We start from the raw sequence: 14,004 nt of genomic DNA, 5'->3' as shown, positions 1-14,004 counted from the left end.
CATAATGTGTGACAGTTCAGTAAAGTTCAGTATATGAAATCACACAACCACCAACTTAGTCAATATATTTACAGCTAATTTTCAAGATAAGAAACAGATAATATAACACCAGATATCAAAGTCAAACGTAATAATTTCAGCAATGTATTCAAATGATAGTTGCAATTTCATTTGAGTTTCTAAAGATTTTAGATAACCCTTGTTGAACAGTATTTGCTTGCTTTATTGTTGCTGCCATAGTGTGAAATTATTTCTTCTGTTGACCCCAAAAGGAGACTGTGGCAGGGCGGAGGGTGAGGCCGGGTCGTGATTCCGCACACCAGCCCCTAATTGGGATGATTAGCTCGAGAGGGATAAGGGACGACTGGAGACGGCAGTGCGACAGAGAGAGAGTGACGGACAGCTGTCCGACACCTGTGTGTGTTTGTGTCTTTTATCTAAAAAGTCTAAAAAGGTTTGGAACAATATTGGGGTGAGTAAATGATTACAGAAAATTTTTAAAAAATCATATACGTTGACATCTATGATAAAGCATATTTAGTTCAGGTCATATGGAGTAACCCTGAGAAAATATCTTGATATTCTTGACTGAAAAATATATTTTTTGTCTACACAGTCATGTATTCAAAGTACAAAAGTATTTTAATATCCTTTTATTTGATGGAGTCACCACATTAAAATTTTTAAAGTCATTCAATTATTATTATTATTTTATGTAATTTATGAAAAAATTAAACCAAATTGGATAGAAAGATTAGACTTCTACAATCTTGACACGTGTGTATACTATATATTTGAATACGATTTGTATAAGATTTCTCTTTTTCATCACCTCAGTCATTATTTGACACTACCCCATTCAACACACATTCTAGTTACACGCTACAGTTAGAAACATTTCACGTCATTGCATGAAAACAGCACCGCAACCACATCTGAAATAACCTTGAGATTAGTTTTATTTATTTTCCCCAACCTTACTATATTGATCGTTAGTGATCATAGTGAATTCTGTGTTCTTCAGCAGAACACAAATTACGATTTTAGAATAATTTTTCAGCTCTTTTAGCCATACAATGCAAGTGAATGGGTGCCAAACTTTTGACGCTCCAAAAATCATATAAATGCATCATTAAAGTATTCATTAGGCTCCAGTTTTAATCCATATCTTTAGAAGTTATATGATAGGTGTGAATGAGAAACAGATCAATATTTAAGTCCTTTTTTGCTTAAATTTCTTCTCCTTGGGGGCGATCTGCATGAAGAATGTGAATCACCAAAAACACAAGAAGAAGAATGTGAAAGTGAATTTTTTCTCACCCACACCTCTCATATCACTTCTGAATACATTGATTTAACCACTGTAGTCTTCTGGATTACTTTTATGTTGACTTATGTGATTTTAAGAGCTGAAAAATTCTTCTAAAAATCTTCATTTGAGTTTGACAGATAAAAAGAGTGTCACACATCTGGGATGGCATAAAAGTGAGTAAATGATGAGAGAATTTTCATAATTGGGTACACTATTCCTTTACTCACTGCAGCGCATTCCAAAACATTTACTTGTGACGGCACAAATACTTCTCATGTTATACTGCAGAAAGTCCTCTTTAAAGTTGTATTATTTAAAATGGTTTGTTTTGCACAACATTGTCGCTTATCAAATACAGAGGAAGCTTAGTATTATAGTGCAATACTAAAGTTGACAAAAAGTATTTTTGGGCATTCACTTTGACATTTTGAACTACTATAAATTACCTACATCTTTTTACAGTAGCTCACAGTGTAACTTTAAGTAACTTTACGTTTTAAGCAGATATGTGTCAGTATATACAGTATCTCACAAAAGTAAGTACACCCCTCACATTTTTGTAAATATTTGATTATATCTTTTCATGTGACAACACTGAAGAAATGACACTTTGCTACAATGCAACAGCTTGTATAACAGTGTAAATTTGCTGTCCCTTCAAAATAACTTAACATACAGCCATTAATGTCTAAACTGCTGGCAACAAAAGTGAGTACACCCAAAAAGTGGGCCCAATTAGTCATTTTCCCTCCCTGGTGTCATGTGACTCGTTAGTGTTACAAGGTCTCAGGTGTGAATGGGGAGCAGGTGTGTTAAATTTGGTGTCATCACTCTCAAACTCCCTCATACTGTTCACTGGAAGTTAAACATGGCACATCATGGCAAAGAACTCTCTGAAAAAAGGATCTGGAAAAAAGAATTATTGCTCTACATTACGATGGCCTAGGCTATAAGAAGATTGCCAAGACCCTGACACTGAGCTGCAGCACGGTGGCCAAGACCATACATCGGTTTAACAGGACAGGTTCCACTCAGAACAGGCCTTGCTATGGTCGACCATAAAAGTTGAGTGCATGTGCTCAGTGTCATATCCAGAGATTGTCTTTGGGAAATAGATGTATGAGTGCTGCCAGCATTGCTGCAGAGGTTGAAGGGGAGGGGGGTCAGCCTGTCAGTGCTCAGACCATACGCCGCACGCTGCATCAAATTGGTCTGCATGGCTGTCCTCCCAGAAGGAAGTCTCTTCTAAAGATGATGCACAAGAAAGCCCACATACAGTTTGCTGAAGACAAGCAGACTAAGGGCATGGATTACTGGAACCATGTCCTGTGGTCTGATGAGACCAAGATAAACTTATTTGGTTCAGATGGTGTCAAGCGTGTGTGGCGGCAACCAGGTAAGAAGTACAAAGACAAGTGTGTCTTGCCTACAGTCAAGCATGGTGGTGGGCATGTCATGGTCTGGGGCTGCATGAGTGCTGCCGGCACTGGGGAGCTACAGTTCATTGAGGAACCATGAATGCCAACATGTACTGTGACATACTGAAGCAGAGCATGATACCCTCCCTTCGGAAACTGGGCCGCAGGGCAGTATTCCAGCATGATAACGACCCCAAACACACCTCTAAGACGACCACTGCCTTGCTAAAGAAGCTAAAGAGGGGGATGGTGATGGACTGGCCAAGCATGTCACCAGACCTAAACCCTATTGAGCATCTGTGGGGCATCCTTAAATGGAAGGTGGAGGAGCACAAGGTCTCTAACATCCACCAGCTCCATGATGTCGTCATGGAGGTGTGGAAGAGGACTCCAGTGGCAACCTGTGAAGCTCTGGTGAACTCCATGCCCAAGAGGTTAAAGCAGTGCTGGAAAATAATGGCGGCCACACAAAATATTGACACTTTGGACCCAATTTTGACATTTTCACTTAGGGGTGTACTCACTTTTGTTGCCAGTGGTTTAGACATTAATGACTGTGTGTTGAGTTATTTTGAAGGGACAGCAAATTTACACTGTTATACAAGCTGTACACTCACTACATTACATTGTAGCAAAGTGTCATTTCTTCAGTGTTGTCACATGAAAAGATATAATCAAATATTTCCAAAAATGTGAGGGGTGTACTCACTTTTGTAAGATACTGTATAATATATCCATTGTTTAATTTATTTCTTACAAATAAATTGTGATCAGTCAGAGATTGGAGGGACAACCTTGTGAAACACTTATCTCTAACAGAAAGTGTGTTATATCAGTCACCTATTTAATTCTCTGAAACACACCTTAAGCTTTTCATTTCCTGCTGTTGTAGTTAGGGAAAACTCAGAAAAGCTGAATAAGAATTAATGACTAAACTAGACAGCACACAACCTCAAAAGTGCCTCAACTCTTCACATAATCTAAGATATATCGGCATTTACTGTGCATATCGTTCCAGAAAAATGCCTTTAAAATCTTTATCTCTCTTGCCTCTGAAAATATCAAGAACTGGATCACAGAAAACAAGTTTGATATCGTTGCATACACTTGTCTGGTTTAGTGACGTTCTGATGACTCATTTGACAGCTCATGGAAAAACATTTGTCTCACAAGATCCCACCAAATGAGGTGCAGGATTCCTGTTGTTGTCCAATCACTGACATCAGGCCAAGGCAATCTATTTATGGCTGTGCAGAAACACGAGGTCTGGCTCAGCTAGTCACTCCAGCCAGTTTCTACTGGCATCAGCACACTGTGAGGCTTTGACAACTTATGAGTAATAAAATTTCTTAAGTCAAGGTGGCACTTCAAAGCATTGCCTATCATGATAAAGGTGAAATAATCCTACAGACTGGAGTTTTGAGGACGGCAATACCTAACTAGGACAGAAATCTACCAATAAAGTGGTCGGAACATTTCTTAGAAGCAGGATTGGAGGATAATTCTTCTACCTTGGAACCGTTGTGCATTCCATGGACACCTTTGGGGGAGGATATAATTGGGTTATGGGGCAAATAAACATTCACCTTATTTGTAGAAGAGTATGCAAGCCTTTTACAAACCACAAAGTGCATTACAAACCAATGCTTACACCCTTTGACACCCCACTGAAAATAAACTCTTATGTAACATTTACAGTAACAAAAACAACTGACATGAATCATTTAATAAAAGCATTTTATGTATGTTGAGAAGTAATTACAACTTTGCATGTGAAGTGAATCTCAAATAGTCTTAGTGTTTAGAATAAAATGGTTCAAAACTGAATAGCTCCTACAACAAATATCTTACCTTTTTTCAAAGCAAATGGCACCATTAGAAAAGTCTAAAAATAACAAAGCACAAACACATAAAGGCATATTTTTCTTTTGTTTTTGTTGTTCACTTACAAATATGTATGACCAAACAAACAACGATACAACTTTTTCCTATTTTCTATCAGTTATGGCTAATTCTTCTGTCAACTAAGGTCTCAATAAAGATGACAAAAGGTCACATTAATGGTGACCATTTTTTTCTACTTTGTAAAATTTTCAGCACTATATACTTTTTTAACACAAAACAAAAAGAAAATTATTCTATATTTATGTTCACACAATAAATAAAGCAAAGCAATTGGTGAAGAGATTTTAGATTTTGGTCCTTAAAATAACAAATTCGGCAAACCTTTCTACATTAAAATAAGGCTATCAAGCTATGATACATTTAAGATAACCACCATACAACCAAGGAGGTTTTAGCATAGTCACAACTTTGACTGGACTACTTCCAGAAATGTGTAAATATAACACATATAATATGCATGTATACATTTCTTATTTTTCATTTTAATACAGAAGCATGTATGAATTCCAATATACTGTATCGTAACTTTTTTTTACCTTCTGTAAAAATAGGCATCTAAACTAACATGGATGGCGCTGGGCTTTGTTTTATTTTTTATATATTGCACACCAGCTGGTCATATATTTGAGTTACACATTACATCCATACTGAGGGAACTTACAGTACATTCAGTTCTCCATCGTCTTTTTTGAAAAGTTCAAATTCAGTTTCTTTTGCTTTATTTTTTAACCAGCAAGGCAGTTGCTGCGTGAAGATTGTGGTAAACAGTAGCACATTGAACGGCAAAGGTTGTTTGACACGACATATCTCCCAAGTCCATTTAAAGTCCAATTAGGATTACGGTAAAGCACCGCTGTCATCCTTATCCAGAACAACTGCCCATTTCACACCATAATCAGGACATCACCAACCCTGGCAGGTCCACTTCACTGTTTCACTGAAATAAATATATTGTTAAACCCATTTATTTTCACACTTTGGTTTTTAATCATAAAAAGATCAAAGCCAAATAAGAACAATTTCCCGAAAACCTACTGTACTTGATCTAAACACTTTGTTTAGAACTACAAGTAAGGTGCAGCACTTTATTTCTGGTGCTACGTATTGTCGGATTGACAACAAGGTTCTGAAAAGTGTCAAAATGGACACTACGAAATTACACTTATTGTTTCTATACTTTCCTTTTTAGGGCTAGTGAGTTAAGCTCAGTCAGCAGCATTTGTGGAATCAAAATTAATTTCGACTCATCACTCATCACATTCTTTAAAAAACAAAACAGAGAGAGAGGTTACAGTGAGGCACTTACAATTAAAGTGAATGGGGCCAATGTTTGTAGTGTTTAAACATAAATGTGAAGCTTATAATTTTATAAAAGCACTTACATTAATTCTTCTGTTAAAACTCATGTATTAATTGAACTGTAAAGTTGTAATTTTTTGTAATGTTAGGGTTTGTTGACATTATATTGTTATGGCAACGAAGTTGTAAAATTGCTAGAACTTTAAACAGAAAAGATTAATAAGTGATTTTATCACACTAAAATCATGTTTACACACATATTGTGTCTTGTTTTGTGGCTAAACTTTTTAAACAGTGAGTATTTTAATGTTCAAAAATTGGCCCCCATTCACTTCCATCGTAACTTCCTCAGTGTTACCCAGATTTGTGCTTTAATACAGAAAAGGAAGGACGAGAATTGATTTTTGTGGTAATCAATAGTATGCCTCAAATGCTGTCAATTGTGGTTAACTTGAATTGAATCCGGAATATTCCTTTATAGTTGAACTGGGAAAAGTTATATGATGTTAAAATATGATGTCATGTAGTTTTTATAGATTAATCTCCAGAGGTTGAGTGCTCAAACGATGGATGTATCCTTATTCAAAGAATGTTCAAATTAATTTTCAAGGCAGTGTCATTAGTGAGATGTCGGTGACGTTTTTTAGGCACCATGAAAACGTCATGGACAAAATGGTCTCTTTTCATTTCGGATGAATCCGTCACAGGATCAAAAATCTTTGCATATTATTGCCTTTTTAACTGCAATGTTTTATAGTACTTAAAAAATACATTATTTTAGTTACATTATTTATAATATCAAATCAATATTTTGGTACCCAAACCCAATCTCATTCCTAAACCTAACCAATTATCAACAATATAAAACATGTAATGATGGGAAAGCTGATCATTAAATAAAGACTTAAATTTAGATCTGTTTCTCACAAAAAAAGATTACATGGCATCGCAGAACCTGCATATAGCGCACAGACTTTTATTATATTTTTTCTGTGGCTTTTTTCATTTTGAAAGCCTTTATGTCCCAAGGGGGAAAAAAACGTAGGGTTAGGGTTAATGATAAAGAAATGACAATTGTTTAATAATTTAACTGTAAAATGTAGCCTTGCACTGAAATAATTTGAAATGAGTTGAATATAGCAGTTTAAGAGTGTGTTGTACATCTAAATACATTAATTTTACAGGCACTTTTCTCCCAAAGCAACAAACAAATTAATTTGTATATTCACTGGCGGCCAGAAGTTTGGAATAATGTACAGATTTTGCTCTTATGGAAAGAAACTGGTACATTTATTCACCAAAGTGGCATTCAGCTGATCACAATGTATAGTCAGGACATTAATATCATGACAAATTACCATTACAATTTGAAGAAAATATTCAGAACTTCTTAAACTACTTCAAAGTGTTCTCATCAAAAAATCCTCCACGTGCAGCAATGACAGCTTTGCAGATCCTTAGCATTCTAGCTGTCAGTTTGTCCAGATACTCAGGTGACATTTCACCCTACACTTCCTGTAGCACTTGCCATAGATGTATTGTCGAACACTTCTCACACACCTTACAGTCTAGCTGATCCCACAAAAGCTCAATGGGGCTAAGATCCATAACATTCTTCCAATTATCTGTTGTCCAATGTCTGAAATCTTTGCCCAGTCTAACCTTTTCTTTTTTCTGTTTCAAACGTGGCTTTTTCTTTGCAATTCTTCCCATAAGGCCTGCACCCCTGAGTCTTCTCTTTACTGTTGCACATGAAACTGGTGTTGAGCAGGTAGAATTCAATGAAGCTGTCAGCTGAGGACATGTGAGGCATCTATTACTCAAACTAGAGGCTCTGATGTATTAATTCTCTTGTTTAGTTGTACATCTGGCCTTCCACATCGCTTTCTGTCCTGTTAGAGTCAGTTGTCCTTTGTCTTTGAAAACTGTAGTGTACGTCTTTGTATAAAATCTTCAATTTCAAGCATTGTATAGCCTTCATTCCTCAAAACAATGATTGACTGACGAGTGTCTAGAGAAAGCTGTTTCTTTTTTGCCATTTTTGACTTAATATTGACCTTAAGACATGCCAGTCTATTGCATATCGTGGCAACTCAAAAACAAACACAAAGACAATGTTAAGCTTAATTTAACTAATCAAATAGCTTTCGACGGTGTTTGATATAATGTCAAGTGATTTTCTAGTATCAAATTAGCAATTTAACATAACTACTCAATGATAATGTATGAAGTGATGACTGCAGGAAATGGGGCCTGTTTAGATTAGATAAAAAATTACTTTTTTTCAAATAGTGATGGTGCTGTTTTTTACATCAGTAATATCCTGACTATACTTTGTGATCAGTTGAATGCCACTTTGGTGAAAGTATCAATTTCCTTTCGAAACAGCAAAATCTGTACATTATTCCAAACTTTTGGCCGCCAGTGTACAGTATATTTGGTTTAATAAGAAACTAAACACTGGTTTTCCATTGCAAGGTTTTCCAAGATCTAACAGTGTGTGACCATATTGCACTATGTAGTTAGTGTGAACTGAAAGAAGAAATAACCATTGGCAATAGGATGTTTAATATATACAGTACTTACTTCATACAGTATTTATGTCAGATGTGTCAACAGGAGCTGTTAAAGATTCATTTGCAGTTAGTGAACTGAGCTTCTCAACTTCAACCCTTGTTTCCTTTTTTCTCCTCTTCTTTGTACATGGATTATATCGTTTACTGTGGACAGAAACAAAAAGACAACCTTTTATATGATCTTTTACTATAATCATTAAAGAAAATATCACATAACATCAAAGTTAAAGGCCATAAAAATTCAGAAATTATAATTTGGTCATCATTCCCTCAACCTCATACTTTCCAGTCCACACCTGTCTTCCTTTGAACACAAATGGAGATATCGAGCAGAATGTACAAGCTTCTCTTCTCCAACCAATGAAATTGGATGGGGACAGCCAAGGACACTATTCAATTTAATTGAATGGAAATCAGCAGCTTGGATATAAACAATAAATATCTCCTTTTGTGTTCCATGCAAGAAAGAAAGTCATGCGAGTTTGGAACGACATAAGGGTGAGTAAATGATTCTAAACATGCCTTTGAAGGTACTGTACTCATAGTTATAAAATATATGAATGTTGTACATCACTCACTGTGTACAGATGCATATGAAGACAATGAGCAGAACCAGAAACACCAATCCTGCAACTACGCATGCGATGACTATTTTATTTCTTTCTGCTACTTGGAAATACTGATCGATATATTCACACCTAGAGCCAATATATCCATTTTCGCATCTGTGTAAAAGTAAAAAAAGAAACAATCGTTATTACAGAGTGCTTTATTCAATGCATAATTGTTCTAAGCTCTGATTGGTTCATAGATGGGCAGGTCCACAGAAGTCTCACCTGCAGGAAGGAGTGTTCTGATCCTCCACAAAACGACACACACCATTAATGCAGAAATGCTTGTATTCTTTTGGACACTTAGAGAAGTGCCCACTCCACCTGTGGTCATTGTTTGAATCTGTTCAGATTTAAAGTGATAATAATAAAGTCATATTTCAACCATGAAAAAGCACAAAAACCAGTGAGAAAAGCACTCATGGTAACAATGCAAACGTAACCATGGTGAAACTGCAGGACAGATTATCACACTATTGTCTTTTTACTCTTTTATAATATCTTTTGTGTCATTATTGAAGCAAACTGTAAAGGCCAAACTCAGTTCAAAGGATTGAAACAAAACCGGTCTATAAAAACAGCCCTTAGCAACCTGAGCTCAGATTTTATAATGAACTAAAAGTTGAATGGGAAAGGATCTAATTACCACCTCTGACTACAAATCAGAGAGGATTACCTGCAATACAGAGATGCTAAACTTTAGCTTATTATTTATTTTTTTTTTTAAATAAATCACTCCTGATTGTGAATAAGAAGCTCAAATATTATAAAAGTCAATTTTCCATCAACTTTACCACTATAACTTTGCACAATAATATATTCACAATGTTACGCAAATGCAACAGAATTTTGTGGTAATCAGGCAACACCAGTGAAACCTTTGCATGCCATGAATAAATCCTTTAATTCAATGCACTATTTATCCCTTCAGCAGATGGCCAGGATTTCCAGATTTTCATGTCATGCCCAGGAGAAACCCATTTAACACAGCAGAGGCAAAAACACAGTGTTACATCCCATATGTTTGTCGAAAGTGAGAGAAACCCAATGCCAGCTATACGCAAGCCCCACCACAGCTTCTAAATATGTTTTCAGTATGAGCTGGAATCTTGAAAGCAGCATACTGATGTTGCAGGCCGGCCTTGTTAATTTAACGGGAACTGGAAAGAACAGGTATAGGGGTGCCAATGTTATTTACCTGTGCAGTTGCTGCTGTTGTCATGGGGATTGCAGGTCACATTTCTATTTGCTGGTGCCTTTGTGGTATTCCATTCAGCCTGGTTGCATTTGCATAGAGCCACAGCTGAGGTCACAGAACAAACAAATCACAGGTGGAACCATGCATGTCTCAGAAACAAATCCACATCTCTGGTCTTAGATTGCTTTCTAGGATTCAATGCAAAGGTTATTCAACCATAGTAGTGGTGACCTTTGAATGTGGTTTCCCTTTAAAATGCCTCCCTTCATGATTAACCAATAGGTCTTATCTTATTTTTAGAAATGCATAACTTGCATTTCTAAAAATAGAAACTTTCATTGCTGTATGAAAAGTCAGGCACTCAGCTAAAGGACGCACCCGCTCTTGATGTCATACTGTGAGGCACAACATCATGGAAATAAAGAGAGCGAAAAGCATGCAACTGGGATAGCTTCATATAGTAAGTACAATATACAGTGTAATAAAATGTCAAAGGAAGCGCGTAGACAGGTGATCTTTAGCTGCTTTGCAGGGCTGCTAATCCGGCTCCCAACAAAACACTATAATGACAGCACAATATTTTTTCCCCTCAAATAAATAGTGAATCTTACCTGTGATTATTCCATAAATGAACACGCGCGTGCTGTCCATTTGTAATTGCGTCTCGTGTCACATGAAAGAGTTAATTCTCCGTGACAACCTTTCAGATTTCGACGTCCTGGGGTAGTTCATTTTAGAGCGATTATGTCACTGAGTGATTACATTGAGGTATAAATAACTTTTTTTTAGTAGTCTACCAAGTTTACCTTTAAGTTTCTTCAAGTTCAGAGAGTAGACAGGATTGTAGTCCAGTGATTATTGAACCGTGTGTGGGAGGTGGCACTGCATTTCTCCGCCCTGTATCTGTTAATGAACATTTACTTTGGCATTTGCTTAGTTTAGACTCCAAGAAATATAGCAGTGGGCGTAAAGACGGCAAATGTATTCACTCTAGTCCGAATTTGAGAGAGAGAGAGAGCGAGAGCGAGAGAGAGAGAGAGAGAGAGAGAGAGAGAGAGAGAGAGAGAGAGAGAGAGAGAGAGAGAGAGAGACTATTTGTCTCACCAATCGAAGATTATTTATTGAACGCTCAATCATTTATTACTTAGTCATCACATTATCTAACACGTGCACTACAACACAGCTCTTATTAAAATAGAAATGTAAAATAAGACAAAAACTCAAAGTTCTTAGATTTATTACATAAAGGTGCACTCAGTAATGCTTTACTTATTAAAAAATGTTTACTCTGAAAGAAATTGATAGTCATTTTTAAACATAAGCATAAAATCATGACTACTCTCATAAGGTGAACACTCCGGCCACATCGATAACCTTATAAAAGCTGTTTTATTCTACATGGAGAGGATCCCCTCTTGGGGGCTGCCATGTTGGAATCACATGACCAGCTGAATACTACTCACTGAAAGGAATATTCCAGGTTCAATACAAGTTAAGCTCAATCAACAGCATTTGTGGCATAATGTTGATTACCACAAAAATAGTTTTCAACTCGTCCGTCCTTTTCTTAAAAAAATAAAATAAAATAAAAATAAAAAAGCACTTACAATGGAAGTAAATGTGGCTAATTTTTAGAGGGAAAGGTAGAAATTTGAGGCTTATAATTTTCTATAAGAACATTAGATTACACTACATTAATTCTTCTGTTAATAGTGGTGTTTTTTTTTTAGCTGGGAAGTTGTTTACATTTTAATTTTACAGTCATTTTATGGTTTTAGGGTTTGTTGACATTTCATCGTCATGGAAACGAAGTATAAATTTATACAGAAAAGGTTAGTACGCTATTTTATCACTCTAAAATCATGTTTACACGTACGTTTTGTATTCCTTTTGGCTATACTTTTGAAAAAGTGAGAGAAACCCAACCTGTAACCTCGATTTTTGCTTTATTTTGTTTTAAGAAAAGGCCACAAATGCTGTCGGTTGAGCTTGTATTAAACCCAGAATATTCATTTAATTTCAGTAACAGCCCTGATGTTGGACATTTTCACTTGTGTATTAATTTAATCATGGCTGACTATGAATAGTGAATTTTATAATGTAATCGGTAGCTGAAAACTTTAGTGTTTGAAGGATGCTGCATCATACATCATACGTAGGCTATTGCAAGTCATCTTTCCTGCTTCTTGGATCACTGCGCGATCTCTACAAGTAAGCTAATAAAATTATTTCAACTCAAATCAATGTTTCGTGTACACTTATGTTTTTATTTGGCAAGTAGCCTTGTGGATAATGAGGAGTCAAGCGGCCATTTCGGGTGATATGAGCGCGAAGCGATCATCTGTGTTTAGCAACTGCTTTCGGGTCCTTGAATAACATACAACGTGCGAGTAAGGGCAGCTGGTGGACTTTCTGGTGTCCTCCTAGGGTAAGATGTTGCCCTCGGGAGTTAGTGCCCTACGCAGACTGCGTAGTCTGCTTATAGGGCGTGGCGGTACTGGGTGAATTACTCAGTGTTTTTTTATGAATCACCAATTGTCAATGTTTGAATGACTTACTCCTAACATAAAAGATGCTTATTTGTCACCACCTACTGGAATAAATATGCAATCTACAGAAATGGTAAGTAGGTATAGTTGCAGGCTGGAGACTTTCAAATGGGGGTGGGATCTCCCTAAGAGGGTGTGGTTACTCCAAATGGGGGTAGCACCAACTCCAGAAGTGTCACAATGGTTAGGTGAGGGGCCCCCTGTTTTCAGTGGTGGCTTGGGTTGACTGCACCTTTTTGAAGCAATGCCAGCAGCTATACCCTTCTCAGATATGGTCTCTCAACGAATCAGTAAACTAAATCAAAATGAACGATGAATAAAATTGTCCAACATTTCTAAAACCACCAACGCGAAGAAGTGGAGTGATACAACTGTGAAGCACGCTCTCGTGGAACGACACTTGTCCAATGCTGATAGGAAATAACTGCTGTATTAAACAAGAATAACATCTTCAGAGTCCTCAGAAGGCACAATTGATGATGAGATGTTAAATCTATCTTAAATATGAGGCAGAATAGCCCAAGTCTCTGACACTGCAGTATTGACTTGGCCCTTCTTGTGTCCAGACTGCACCTTTTAATTTAGCTGAGAAATATGAGTACAATGGTGCTTTGTGTACACCAGCTCCTTGGTGGACACACTACATGACTGGAGTGTAGGCTTGTGTTTATTGGCCCTGGGATTTCTCCCCAGAGACAGAGAAGATGTGTAACTAATGGGGGTGCATGCCAAAGTGCTCGCCAACTCTCATACAAGCCGTGGGCCACTGCAAACAATGATCACTTCAGCATCAGCTATGCCCAACACTGGCATCGCAGGGTTTGACTGCAGTCAGCCATGACAGCGGCTAGAAAATATGGCGAAAAATGATGGTGTCACGGATCAGTAAATTGAAGCAATGTGCAGAATTCACTCTGCTCAGTCAATTCTGTTAAATCAGAGTAATCTGCAAGGCTAACAGCTGAGAATATATTTGACAAAAATAATTAATTAGATGGACACACAACTACCCCCACTAATGCGTCTGAAACAATAATGGCATTGAATCTGCTAACTTTGTTCTACAAAGTAGCCTATATCATATGGCTATGCACAATTAAGATACTAGCCTATAATATTCATTAATATAGTGTGAC

General features: G+C 36.9%; 1 protein-coding gene and 1 long non-coding RNA gene across 2 annotated transcripts in view; one reads left to right on the top strand and one right to left on the bottom strand.

Annotated features, from left to right (window-relative positions):
• Positions 1-4,477: 4,477 nt before the first annotated feature.
• Positions 4,478-11,294, bottom strand: LOC127625186 (probetacellulin-like). The gene is made up of 7 exons (XM_052100299.1): positions 11,126-11,294; positions 10,931-11,037; positions 10,320-10,424; positions 9,347-9,464; positions 9,089-9,235; positions 8,521-8,654; positions 4,478-5,572 (listed from the first exon to the last, which is right to left on the bottom strand). The coding sequence occupies exons 2-6, from the start codon at positions 10,968-10,970 to the stop codon at positions 8,522-8,524; spliced, it is 543 nt and encodes a 180-aa protein (XP_051956259.1). The 5' UTR covers positions 10,971-11,037; positions 11,126-11,294; the 3' UTR covers positions 4,478-5,572; position 8,521.
• LOC127625187 (uncharacterized) overlaps positions 10,666-14,004 on the top strand; it is a 34,311-nt gene continuing 30,972 nt past the window's right edge. Inside the window, exon 1 of the long non-coding RNA XR_007968267.1 lies at positions 10,666-10,779. This is a non-coding gene — a long non-coding RNA (uncharacterized LOC127625187). The remainder of the gene's footprint in view (positions 10,780-14,004) is intronic.

Source organism: Xyrauchen texanus, chromosome 31 (assembly GCF_025860055.1).
Source record: "Xyrauchen texanus isolate HMW12.3.18 chromosome 31, RBS_HiC_50CHRs, whole genome shotgun sequence".
NCBI classification, from domain to species: Eukaryota; Metazoa; Chordata; class Actinopteri; order Cypriniformes; family Catostomidae; genus Xyrauchen; species Xyrauchen texanus.
The sequence above is the reverse complement of the archived record's forward strand: the minus strand, read 5'-3'. Positions and strand labels throughout refer to the sequence as shown.

Bases quoted from the DNA above. Each gene is read 5' to 3' on its own strand.
- LOC127625186 (XM_052100299.1), bottom strand. From the start codon at position 10,970: ATGGACAGCACGCGCGTGTTCATTTATGGAATAATCACAG. The intron at 10,425-10,930 runs GTAAGATTCACT...CTGTGACCTCAG, and splicing joins CATTTATGGAATAATCACAG to CTGTGGCTCTATGCAAATGC. The intron at 8,655-9,088 runs GTGAGTGATGTA...TTCTGTCCACAG, and splicing joins TTCATATGCATCTGTACACA to TAAACGATATAATCCATGTA.